Source organism: Eleutherodactylus coqui, chromosome 3 (assembly GCF_035609145.1).
Source record: "Eleutherodactylus coqui strain aEleCoq1 chromosome 3, aEleCoq1.hap1, whole genome shotgun sequence".
In the NCBI taxonomy this organism is placed as follows: domain Eukaryota; kingdom Metazoa; phylum Chordata; class Amphibia; order Anura; family Eleutherodactylidae; genus Eleutherodactylus; species Eleutherodactylus coqui.
In genome coordinates, this window is record NC_089839.1 from 228230266 (window position 1) to 228244028 (window position 13763).

The window sequence follows — 13763 nt, forward strand, 5'->3', positions numbered from 1 at the left end:
CTCACGGCCGGATCTTCATTTTCGTCCGGCGGATGAATTCCTGACGCCGGCGGCACGTCGTCGACGTGCCGCGCGCATGCGCCGGGCACATCCGCCGAGCCGAAGCAAGGAAGATGCAGCCGTGAGGAACAGCTGACATTCCGCGCCCGCGCCGGATAGGTAAATACTTTAAATTCCTATTTTAGGTCTCCCGCGGATCCGGACGGCTTCCATAGGCTTCAATAGAAGCCCGCGGGAGCCGTCCCCGCGGGAGACCCGCATGAAAATGGAGCATGGTCCAGATTTTTTCATGCTCCATTTTTTTTAAAATCACTTTTATTGACGATCCGCGGGTATTTATGTACCCGCGGGTGGTCAATGCATCCCTATGGGGTGCGGATCCGCGCGCGGGAGATCCGCTGCGGATTTTAAATGTCATTTTGCCCGTGGACATGAGCCCTAAAATGGTATCAATAAAGATGAACTTTGTTATGCAAAAAACAAGCCCTCACTGAGGTCCATCCACGGAAAAAATAAAAGTGTTACGTGACTTTGAATACAGCGATTAAAAATAAAACAAACTTTCCAAATAAAAGGGGTTTTATTGTGCAAAAGTGGAAACCCCCCCCAAAAATTGGGTTTAGTCATAATTATACCAAACCACAAAAAAAAATCTATCATCTCATTTATACTGCATGATTAACGCTGCAAGAAAAAAAAAACAATGGCAGAATTGATGTGCTTTTTCTCCCTGCCACCATACATCATATGTACCTAAAAAATAGTACCAAGGAAAACTCCAACTCGCCACACAAAAAACAATCGCCAGAGAAATAAAAAAGTTATGACTTTTGAAAATTAGAGATGAAAATCTTCAAAAAAGCGTAACATCGTTAGGACCAAAATTGGCCGAGTCACTAAGGGGTTAAAGAGGTTGTCTACTGTAGGCCACACAGTGAATAATGATATATGTGTTCTGCTTTCATATCCCCTTCTCAGAATGTGTAAGAGATACAGAGATGGGACCCCACTCTGTCAGACATTTATATACCCAGTTTACCCTCATCACCACTTAAAGGGGTGGTCCACTTTGTCCAACTCCATCATTAGGCAGGTTGACCGATGACGTCTCTTACCTAGGTCCATGTCTCCCGCTTTGGGTCTCTGAGAATAGGGGACCCCCTTGTACACGGCATCTAGCAACTTCTCCTTCACTTGGGTTATGGTGTCGCAGTTCAACACCTTCACCGGGATTTCGGGAGCATTTTCATTCTCGGGGTTCACGCAATTCAGCGTCTGTAAAGAAGAGTTTTCATTATGACATCTGGGAACATCTGGGAGTTCGCAGCAACCGGCAATTAACTAATTTAATTATTCTAGTGTTTTCCAGAATTTACGGTTTTAATAAGCGTCGTTCCCTCCAAAGAGCAGAGAACGGAAAGTGCAGAGTTATATTATTGATGCTCATTAAACCCAATGCCTGCTGAAGGAAAGTACAGCCGCCTCCTCAAAGACCATGAGCAGCGGTCGCAGAGGCCAAATGGACCCAATTATCAGGCAGATCCCCAAAACCGGAAATGATGGGGAAGGATAACGCCGAAAACAGTCAAGTAGAGGCAGCTGCGTCCGCTACAGAGAATTTCGGATTGATTAATTGTTCCTTTTTTTAAAGCCAGGATGCTTTTATCCAACATGGCGGCTTAAAGGGTATTCTAGTTATGAGACCTTTTTTTCAAGCTTTTAGCCATCCACTAAAAACTGATAGATCAGTAGGGGTCCGATTGCTGGAAACCCCATGGATCCCGAGAGCGGTGGTCCCGTTTCCAGTCTTCCTAATTTCAGATGGCTTCTCTCACAACCAGTGATTCATTTAAATGGGGCTGACTGAAACAACCAAGCGCTTTGTACTGAAATGAATGGAGCAGAACCTCTGGGTTGTCCAGTTATAAACTATCGATGGCCTATCCTAAGGGGGAATAGGCTATGAATAGTAGATCAGTAGAGGTCTGCCACCTAGGACCCTCAACAATCAGCTGTTTGCTGGGCCAGTGTTCTTGTGCATTGAGCTGATTTCTACAAGAAGCAGACAGCTCCTTTCCCGCCGTAGTGGTCAGGCTTAGTATTACAGGTCCAGCACACATTGATGTGAACAGGAACTTTGCATGCAAGACCAAGCTTGGCCACTGTAGCAGGAGCAGAGCTGTCTGCTTCCTGCAGAAATCCGCTCAGTGCATAACACCACCGGCCCAGCAATCAGATGATCGGTGGGGGTGCCTCCCCAATCTACTATTCATGGCGAATACTAAGCTCAGGCCATCAATGATTTACAACTGGACAACCCCTTTAAAAAAAAAAACGTCCTATAACCATAATACTCCTCTGATAGGTTTAGTTACAATGTGTCTGCAAGGAGTGCGTTGTAACAAGCTCATCAGCTGTGAGTGCAGGGCTGCAGCAGGTCCTGATGGGTTTCCTCTGAATGTAGACAATGGGACAGATTTCTTAAGCTGCGCCACTTTCCAGGCCTAAATTGCACCAAAAAACCTACTTGGCTTTTTACACGTTTTGGAACATATTTATGATGTACTATAGACAATTTTTTTTACTGGGTCCAATAAAGGGATACGGCTTCAAAGAAGGGGGGTATGGCCTAGATGCAACCTTGCACCCAAAACTGTACCAATTTTGGCTCAAAAAACTAAGCCAAGTCACAGCTGGTATAAAGTTAGACAAAGGTGTTTAAATATGAATTCATCCTTGTGATAAAACTAGCGCGTTTTAAGACTGTCTAGTCCAAGTTTACACTGTGTTCGTAAATCTGTCCCAATGTTTTCATTCACAGATAGCAAGCAGAGATCTTAAGGGCTTTTCGCATTACTTAAAATTGCTTCACAACCACTCTGTACTTTCTGGTTGCTGCTGCAACCAATCACTGGCTATGGTAGGTCACTGTTATAGCCAGCGATTGGCTGCAGCGGTCACATGTCCTGGTCAGCAGCAACCAGGAAGTACAAAGTGGCTTTGAAGCAATTTTAAGCAGTGGGGAAAACCCCTTTAAAGGTGAGGAATTGAAAACTCCCAAAACCCCAAGTTTTTGGAGTATGTGGACAAGTGCTGCCCTTTTGTGCAACAATTGATTGATTATGCAAAAAAGTAGGCGTGGTTTACGGCAGGGGTGTGGTCACAAACTTTCCAACACTTATCAACAACTTTAAGTCAAGAAAATGGTGCAAATTTTGTGCAAATCTACATCTGCTCACAACAGACATAAGTTTTATTTCTCAACCTCAGAACAGAACAAATTGTGCCAAATCTTTTAAGAGGTGTGCACCTTTTTTAATAAGTTTTGGCGCAATTTACTTCAGCTTACATTAGTTTTAGATTGACATATGAAAACCAATATTAATGGGGTCTTCTGACACTTGAAAAAAAAAAACTGGAAAAAGGGCACAAAACAACAAACTAAGGCACACTCCCCAGTCAGTGACCTTGGATGCAGGGAGCCACTGTAGCATTCACGTGCCTTTCTTTGTTCACTTGACTGCTCAGCCAATCACAAACCATCACAGTCACGTGATATTCATGGCAGTGTCACCAGTGACGCCTGTCATTGGCTGAGTGACATGGTGCATAATGCATGGTGTGTGATCAATGAAGCAACTCCCTGGTACTGAAGCAGCTGCGATGGACCTGGGGGACATCTGACCGGTGAACGGGCCTTAATTTGTTATTCTGTGCCCTCTCAGCCCTTAGGCACTTTTTTTTTCAAGTGCCAGAAAACCCCTTTGATAAATATGGGCAAAGCATATTAGAAAGTTGCAGACCTTCTCACTATTTAATTAAAGGGGATGTCCAGGACTAAAAAAACACGGCTGCTTACTTCTCAGAGCAGCAACGCACTTGAGCACAGGTTGTTTGTGGTACTGCAGTTTTATTCCTTTCTATGGAGCCAAAGTGCAATACAGCAAACAACCTGTGGACATTTGTGGTGCTGTTTCTGGAAAAAGAAAAAAGTCATTTTTTTCTAGCCTTTATAGTGAATCTCCACCTTTTGACCACACATTTGGTCCAACATTCTGCGCCGATTATACACTCAAGGCATTTTTAAATGACCATGAAAAAAGTGCGAGTTCTGTGCATTTGTGCGACAGTAAACTTGCGCAATGTATTAAGGGATTGTTTTTCAAATGAGTTAATTAACACGGGCGTGTTTCCTCTCGCACCTATAGTGTGAGACGGAAAAACTGAAGCAGGTCCTATTTTCGTGCAACTCACGCTCCAGAATAAGACTTGCAATGAGCTGTGCGATGCAAGTGCCCAAGAATCTCAGGCGCAACTCGGTGTGAGCCGTATAAATATGACCTAAATTGAATTAAAGTATGCATTGAGCCCTTGAGCTCCCCCTAGTGGTGACTTTAGACAGACAGAATTTTATCATTTAAGTCTATGCAAGGAATTAAGTCTATGCAAGGAAGTTGCAGCCCTGAATGAGGGACAACAGCTCCGGCTGCTATAAAGATACATTAAGAAATTCCTCAGCGCAGAATCTGGACCTATATAAATAAAAACGACTCAATATCTGGACATCATTTCCTCCATTAACATGCACATTTGGCAGATTACGCCGCTCAGATCTATGGCGCAGGTATAGACAAGCAGCTGCAAGACATTTCTGAACAAAGCAAGCAATACAATGAGAGAGGATAATTGGGATTACATTTCTGTACGCAGTCGTGAGTGTTGGGCAGCCCCATAGACATTAGAATGCTGTCGATCCTACGGAAAGCAATCCGGATCTGCCAGCACAAATCTAATGCGTATGGCCACATATAAGCAGATACGGATGAAGCCATGAAATGGATTGAAGGATCCCAGTTCTAGACCCCCCTCCCACCACCACCACCAAAGCGGAGGGAGGGGGAGCGAGGCGTTGCTGCGAGTAAACTTACTTGAGGCGAGCGGCTACATGACTCATCGCTCAGCCCGTCATCGGCACAAGGATTCTTCAATCCATTAACAGGCAAGCCACATTAGTGAGAGACACAGAAGAGGAAGAGACCGCGAGAAAGAGAGAGAGAGAAGAAAAAATACCAATGTAAAATGAACGGCTTCTACGTGTGGGCGCAAAATTACTATTAACAGTTAAAGAGAACCTGTCATCACGTTTGAGCCCCATAAACTATGTTATGGGTCTGGAAGGTGATGGAACGAGGAGTCCAGAGAACGATGTTTTATTACTCACCGGGCGCCTTGTTCCAGCTCTGTGCCCCGCATGCACAGCGCTTGACTCTCCAGCTCGCTGTGTGCGTTCTCTCCCATTCATCTCTATGGAAGAGCATGTGCAAACAGCCGAAAAGAGACACATTGTGTGCATGTGGCAACTTTGCAGGGAGGCAAAGCTGGATAAGGGCACCCTGCAAGTAAAACAGCTCATTGGATGTCCCATTCCATCCCCTTCGAGCCCCATAATCTAGCTTATGGGGCTCAAACATATTGACAGGTTCCCTTTAAGACCGGCCACAGGCTCGCTCATTCTGTCAAAATCATTCAGTCCGGGCCTGGAAGTCATCGCGTAAGCAATGCTTGTGGTCAAGGTTGAGCGGATGTGATGGGATTGAGCCAAAAAAACATGGCCGACCAAATCTACACCATGGTATGAAGCTTAGGTGAGGCTTCCATGGAACAACCACTCTTTGGTTGCCCACATCGACCTTCCCACATGCTATATGTCGGGTATTTTAGGAAAAAACTCAAAAACAACCCTTTGCCCGGTTGACCCTCAAGTATAAATCATACCAAAACAGGTTCTGGGACCTTTACTAGTCACATTTAGTGATAACAGCGTGAGGACAGGAGGACTCACCAACATCTTGTAGTCGATCTGCTGACGGATGAGCTTGTCTTCGCTCAGGGAGTATCTAGCTTCTCCTGTGATGGCGTCGATGGGCCCCTTCTCCATCTGTTGCTTGATGGCGCAGTAGAGCATGAAGAGTGGCTCGCCCGCACATTCCTGAACAGGATGAGAAGAGATCACATATGAGATATTGGAGGAGGAAAGAAGTGAGGTTGTGGGGGGGGGGGGGGGGGGGGGAGTCAAAAGTCAGGAACCAAATATCTGATACCCCATGTCAGACTGATTTCAGCATTGTGTATTAAAGGGGTTTTCCAGGGAGATAAGTCATCATGATTTATTCTCATTAACAGTTGATCGGCTGAGGTCTGCCACTGGGGATTCTGGCCTATCAGTTGATCGGACACCCATTGACAGCACCGCAAATACACAGAGGTCGAAGCGGAATCTGATTGTCCAACTCGTGTAGTAGTCAGCGCTTGTAACTGTAGGCTGGGGTCTCATTAAAATCAATGGAAGCTGCACCTGCAGTTACATGCACCGGCCACTACGGAAGAATTGGAGCAATCTGCTTCCTCTCCAAACCCTGTACATTGCGGCTCTGACAGCGGGCTGCCATACCAGCTGATAGGTCGGGGTCCAAAGCAACAGACCCCAGATGTTCAACTATTGATGACCTATCCTAAAGATAGGTCATCAATAGTATTTTGTCTGGAAAACCCCTTTAAAGAGACAATGAAGACTGTATTGGTTAACTCCAACAGCAAACATGTCATGGATAAGACCAGCAGGTATACATATAAAAGTAAGCTATCCTACACGTCGACCATCTTTAATATTTTTATGTAAATATGCAACTGAGTAGTGACCGAACAGTCCTTCACAGCACCACCTACTTGAAGATAGCTATGTTAAAGGCCCATTTACATGCAAATCATTCAAAAGATTTTGAGCAATCATTTTGCATAAACTGCTAATGGACACTAATGGCCATTAGCAGCTTATCACCTCCATTTGCATGCAAATGAGCCTCCAGAGCTGTATGCAGAGAACAGCAAGTGCTCTGTTCTCTGCATTCAGCTCCTTTGTTCTGCTGTGGGGCTGCAAGCTGAATACAATGTAATCAGCATTCCCGGGGAGAATACAGCACCATGGACAGCAAACACAGCATGCGGTCTGTGCCATCTTCTCTCCGGCTGAAGCCAAAGAATGAAAGATGGGAGCATTTACACACAACGATTATCGCTCAAACAATGGCTTTTGAGTGAATTTTGAATGATAATCGTTGGGCCTAAAGAGTCCACATTTGACCCTTTAACAAGCTTTGTAACCAAACTAAAGATGGTCTCTCACCCTCACCCAGCCAAGCCGAACCCTACTGTGCACTGATGAGGGAACAGGTACTCTGGTTTGGCTCACATCCCTAGTAATGTTACTAGGCTTGCTGAAAAGTTGATTATTGACTCATAGGGTAAGCTACTTTCCAATAGGTGGCAGTGTGGAGGATTTTTTCATTATCCATTTGCATAGTTTTCCCAGAAAGCACTGCATGGTGTATCAGACTCCCTACCTCCTTGTGGTGATGTCCACAAGGAGAAATGTTATCTCTTCCCGGACTTATATAGAGAGAAAAAGGGTACACATTCCAAAAATTTGACTCCCTCTTTACATCACTCATACAGACAAGTTAACAGTAAGAGGAAAATATTTATTGCTGCATTAACCAAAAACGGTTTGGGTTTTCAAAATGTTTAATTAAAAAAAAAGTTTGGAAACTTTTTATCCGTAAAACAAATGCTACTAAACCTATTACAGAGTTAACGAATGAAGTGATAATAGATCGTTCACACCAGGTAAGAGCAAGTCCACATCTAGTCTCCCTGGCGTGGCCAAAACTTAGTACGGTTACGGAACTGCTTGTTAATAGCCGCACTGTTTTTGCAGGTTAATCTGCGGTTTATCCGCACACCGCGTGGCCATTGCCAACTAATTTTAAAACTGCATTGATTCGTGAAAAAAAACGTAATGTCGGCGTGATCTGCAACCGTGTAGACGCTAAGGCTGTGTTCAGATGTTAGGATTTATCCTCCAACGATGAACAGCTTGATCATTTTCTGTTAGGACGCAGACGACCCTATATAGATGACCAATGTTATGTATAGGTCTGATAATGGTCACTTGCTTAAATCTACACCCCCTTAAATTAATCTGGGTGGAGATGCTGATGAGACCCTGCTCCGCTCCGCCCAGATTAAGGATACCTCTGGCCACCATGGACCTAGACATGGCACGGCTTTCACATGCAGATCTGCTTTGGTGCAAAAGTGCAAGTACTTCCCTGTCACCATATGCTGTTAGCATCTCGTTAGCATCTGCAGTAATTAAAGAGACAGCTGCTAACGAGCGAGAGCAGGCATACATCATCCCCAGACCTTTCGACAACGCGCTTGTCTTTGAAATTATGGTTCATTTGCAAACTTAGCTTCATTAATTCAACCTGGGGAAGGCAATGCGCAGGGATCTGAGAGGAAGCAGCCTGCGCCCGGCCACGCTACGAATAATTAATCGTTCTGGAGAGAAAGTGGCGTCAGAATTTTTTCATCGGGATTGGCCAAATGAATGGCACATTAACTACTGAGGGGGGAATGAAGTCTGTGTAGGGCATCTCAGAAGGGAGGTCGGCAATTGTTGTGTATTGTATAAGTGACCATCTTTACCTTGAGCGATCTGAGGAGAGTCAGCTGTGGAAGGAAACATGAAATCTGTGGGATGATGACGGTGGAGGGGCTTCACAGGACCCTCTGCTGTCATGTAAAAGGGGCTGGGTGAGCGGAAAGTAAAATAAGGACTTTAAGGTCTAAGCCACTGGATTCTAGAGCATGCTTACTACATGGGGAGAGCAGAACCTTCCAAAGTGGCAATTAGACATGTCTATGACTGGTATCAGCCCATGGTCTTCTGTTCCAGGGCAGCCTGTTAATCTGAGTGGGGGAACATTGATGGTATCAAGAAACAAGATGCAATCGCGAACCTTGACGGTTAGCTAATCTTTAAATGACCCACATTGGACCTGTCCAAGAAGAGGCACCAGCTAAGGGTCTGGACATGGAGCTGGCTAAGGGTCATCATCTCTGGAACCAACTTGGACATCCAGGTCTGCCTCCAACACTGTTTGAAGAGTGTGGCCCCAAATTGCATCCAGGGAACATCTGACCTCCTACAAATGCTGTAATCATGCATAATTAAAGGGCAAAATCCAAACATCATCTCAAGGTGGCCATCTTAAGAAATATGCCCCACTGTAAACCCTCTCAGCCATTCAGCAGAGTTGAGAGAGGTTACATGACACTTGCCTATAAAGGTCCCCATACACATTAGACTTTATCCGTCCGAACCAGATGACAATGGCAGACTCTCTGATGTGTATGGGATCGGCTTAGCTTCCCATCGATGGATGAGGATGGGGAAAAGGAGGATGGTCATATCTCATTGGTCCTTTCAAGAGACCGCCATCCTCCCACCACCAATCTTTCCATTGATGGGATTATGCGCACTCTCGTCTGTTGTGGGCTGTTCTGTAGTTGCTATTGGTACCATTTTGAGGCCCATACAACTTTTGATCACGTTTTATTAGATTTTTTTTCTTAGGGATGAGGTAATCAAAATGTTGGTGTTGTGCATTTTTATTTTTACTGACATTCACAGTGCGGTATAAATGTTTTATTTTAAAAGATCAGACTCTTATGGACACAGTGATACAAAATATGGCGGTAAGGAGTTTTTGTTTTGATATTTTAAGCATAAATATGAGAAAGATTTCAGCCTTAAACTTTTTTTTTTTTATACTAAAAGACTTTTTTCACTTATTTTACTTCTTATTTTTTTTAGTCTCTATAGGGGACTTAAACTTGTGATTAGTTTGTTTACTTATACCATATACTGCAATGCTTCATTATTGCAGTATATGAGCTAATGCCCACACCGGATTTCTGCTGCGTTTTACGCGGCGTTATGGCTCAGCCATTAGGTTCTATTGGACCTAATAACCCAATTTTTACGCTGCAGAATTCCACAGCATAAAGGAAACCGCAGCATGCTCCAATTGCCGCAGGAATGCGCACAGCTGGCTTCCATTGTAGTTAATGGAAGCCGACCATCATGCTATACTTCCGCTGTAGCACAGCAGAAGTATTGCGTGAATACGCGTCCCCGCTCACGGCATCATCCCGCAGTGCCGGCGCGTCATGTGCTGTACTGTGCATGCACGCCGGCTTAAGCGGCGGGAATAATGCGGTGAATCTGGGAGATGAGTATGGGGGTTTTGGGGAGCGCCGTGGTGGACTCTGCTGCGATATTCCGGCATGGCCATGGGCATGTGGCCTATAGCGTTCCTGCTGGCATTCTATTAGCACAGGCCCGTCCTAATACGCAGAAATAATGCAGGAGCTCTGGGGGCTTTCAGAAGGACTCTGGCTGCCATGATACCTTGACAGTACCATGTGATCTCATAGTGCGGGTGTGTTTGCATTCGGGATCCCCAAACTCAGCTCACTGTTGGAATTGACAGCAGCATTTAAAGGGTTAACAGATGTGCGTCGCATGAACGCAGATCTCGGATATTGCAGAAGGGTATGTGCTCTGATGGTCCGGCTCCATGCAAACCGCGCTGCTGAAGAACATACATGTAACACCCTTTAGTGTCAAGGAGTCGGACCCTTACTGTAAAGGGGCTAAGGCGTCGGGGGCGGGGTTTAATTCTTCTAATTAGCTGACTGGCACTTTGAGAGTCCTTTAGGAGGATTCCGTTACATCCACTAGTTCAGTTTTGCCCAGGACATTGCACAGATGCCATCATTTTAGAGGGGCATTTCCTGGGCACAGTTTCCCTTTAAGTGCAGCTCTTCCCTTTATGTGCACAATATAAAAACCGTAGACGCCGTCGTTCGCTAGCAGAAAGCTACAAATATGAGCAGAGCATTACTGACAGGATCTAGCTCATCAGGCATCTAATACCGCACGTTTCTCAACACTTCGCAGTCGTTTTTTCTCCCTGTCTCTTCCCTGGCTTTGCAGGGAATGTCTCATTACACTTCTGATAAATAAGCGCTCAGTCCGTGGGAGGCGACAGATAAATATATACATTCTGCAGGTTATAAACTTTACTGCCCATTCCAAAAAGTTGTCACCCAGATGACAACCCCTGCAGCCGCCGGGAGAGCGGCCATGTTGATCGATAACCTGACAAACGGATGAGTTTTTACTTTTAATTAGGTGGAAAGGTTTCTCCGGGTTTCCTCCACGGCCTCCCAGAATGCACTGCTGTATAAGTGCCTGATAACAGATGGTCTGCCGCGCTATAAGTACAAGAAGAAAGAGGCCGGCTACTTGTAATGAAGATGAAATAGATTGTTCGCCGAGTGGTCGATAGAAGCTGAAGTCTCCCGGCGGAGGGTAATGGGGCTCTGGGGAGGGGGTTTAGAGGATTGGCGCAAAACTGTACAAAAATTAACTAGTGGCCAACGATTGTGTGGCAGGAGCGATCACAGCAGGGGGGTGACATTTAGGCCTCATCACCTCCATGTGACCTTTACGGGAATGACTGTTTGTCAATGTTGCAGGCCAAGAAAACATTCAGCAAAATCTGAGAATGCGCTAGATGTGGAAACACGAGTTTACACGCCCGGGAGAATGCCAGGCTGTGGTCTGTGCTGAAGAGGTGGATTCTGGGAGTTAGTATTCTATGGAGGTGCGGGGTTTGCTATACCCAGGGGTGCCCTAAGCCTTTAAGCTGCCTGAGGAGAAGTGTGAAATGGACACTGTGGGCAGACTGTCTGTGGGGTTGATGCCCGGCTGGCTGGCAGCTGACAATTATTTCTTACCGCCCATTAACATAGCCAGTAAAAAATACTGCAGGGTGGCAAGCGGCTGCCCTTCTGGGGTCTCGGGCGGTACACACTACAATCATGCTCCTCAGACCCCTGGAGCTCACAATTTTATCTCTTACACGAGGTTCTAATAGACTTCGTATTTCAATTTCCCAGACCTCTGCTCGCTGTCGGTGAATGGAAACATTATTTACCTCCAAAGGCTGAAAACCAGCACACTGCACACACTTCTCCCGGCTGAGCGTTTGTTACAGTGGGGTTCATTCTCTGTGCGCCGAACATATCACCAACCCAACCTCTGCCTGCGGCCCTGATGGTTTGTTGCAGTGTACGAGTGCGGAGAAAATGTATAAGACTCTTAGGTTTTCATACGGCCGAAAAAATTGTGCGATATTTGTGTGCTGCGAGACGCACAAATCTCTCATGAATTTGAACCCCATTTTTTTGAATGGGGTCGTACACGTGAGCCATTTTTTTCTCGCAATGCAGGGCGGGAAAAAAATCGTGGCATGTCCTATCTTTGAGCGCGCCCTCGCATCACATGGCATGCGAGTGTGATGCGCGGTTTACCCATTGAAAGCAATGAGTAACACTTTGCGATCACCATTTCCCGTAAGGAAGGCGGTTTTAAGACAAATACACCTTGTATCTGCCGGACATTGTACGTTGGCGTGCGCGATATTGGCTTCGCTTCAGGTCCTGAAATTCGTGTACACAAAGTATGCCGCCCTCTCACACTAGCCGTATTGTATCGCCTATTTTACGCCCGCAAAATCACACACAGCGTGTTCTATTTTGGCGTTTTAGTGCATATTTCACACACAAATCGCCCACTGAAATGAACAGGGTGCATAAAAAACGCAGTAAATGCGCAATTCCATGTATAATACTGCGTTTTTTGTGGGAGGAGGAATGATGTGACATCATCAGCTTGTCTGCGTTTTTACTGCGCAAAAATATGCAGTAAAAACGTAAGCAAAGGCACACAAAAACGCAGAAAAACACGGTACGAAACGGTTCTGTGAGAGCGGCCCTAAACTCACGCAGAATTGTCTAGACTGGATACAACTAATAAACCCTCATGTGAGAGTAGCAAGTCTGAACAGGTTTTTAGCCTTCATATTTGAACGAGAAGGTTTCCACTCACTGACAGTAAGCAGTGATCTTGCAAACGGTGAGGAATTAAAACAAAGTATGTTATAACTTTTTCATTATACAAATAGAAGGATTTTCTGATTAAAGTTATTTCCCCAGTCCTTAGAGGAGAGGGGGTCTGACCGGTGGGACCACCAGTGATCCATGAGACTGGCGCCCAGGAATGTCCCATGTGAATGAAGCAGCAGGGCATATGAATGGCAGCACTCCATTCACTTCTCCGGGACAGAGGAAGATTGCTGAGCTTGTCAAACAGAGTGCATGGAGCAGTCGTTGAGCATGTGCACAGTCGCTCATTCACATGGAGCACGCAGGGTATGGGAGTCTCGGATTTGCTGGTGGACCCAGCGGTGAGACATTCAATGATCAGGCATTTAACCCCTTATTCTGTGGGTCTAGGATAAATGTCTTTAATCAGAAAACCCCTTTAAGCTTCATTTACATAAAACCTGCATAATAATTGGCGACTGATAGACATGAGTTACTAAGGCGCATAGAATCCTTGACTTCACCGACACCCAATTGGAACCCTCCACCAGGGATGGTATTCGCAGATCATTAGAAGGGGGTAATTCCGGCTCACGGTCCTCCACGCTTTATATATCATGCTTCCTTCCAAGCAAATCCTGAAATGCTTATGAGTCACTCGCCTGGCACGATACGCCGGGTCACAAGGCTGCAAATTACGCCTGTGTGTGGTATAACTGGTAATTTGGCAGAGGCGCAATAGTGAAGATATTGTAGAGTCGATAGACGATGTGAACTTCGGGCTCCTGAAATAGGAACGTTTGTCCTCTGGCTGGATTTTCCATTTGGTGCCCGCTGTGGGAGAAGTGAAGGGCACGGCGGAGATCTATTAGCGTGTTACATTAAGAGCAGGTAATGAGCAGGTA

At 45.5% G+C, this 13763-nt stretch overlaps 1 protein-coding gene across 2 annotated transcripts in view; it reads right to left on the reverse strand.

The window, feature by feature from the left end:
• PLXNA1 (plexin A1) overlaps positions 1–13763 on the reverse strand; it is a 330066-nt gene that overhangs the window by 12188 nt on the left and 304115 nt on the right. For both annotated transcript variants that reach the window (XM_066597033.1, XM_066597035.1), the window contains exons 24-25: positions 5843–5989; positions 1116–1275 (exon numbers count right to left, since the gene is read on the reverse strand). In XM_066597033.1, the coding sequence (XP_066453130.1) occupies positions 1116–1275; positions 5843–5989 (307 nt within the window). The remainder of the gene's footprint in view (positions 1–1115; positions 1276–5842; positions 5990–13763) is intronic.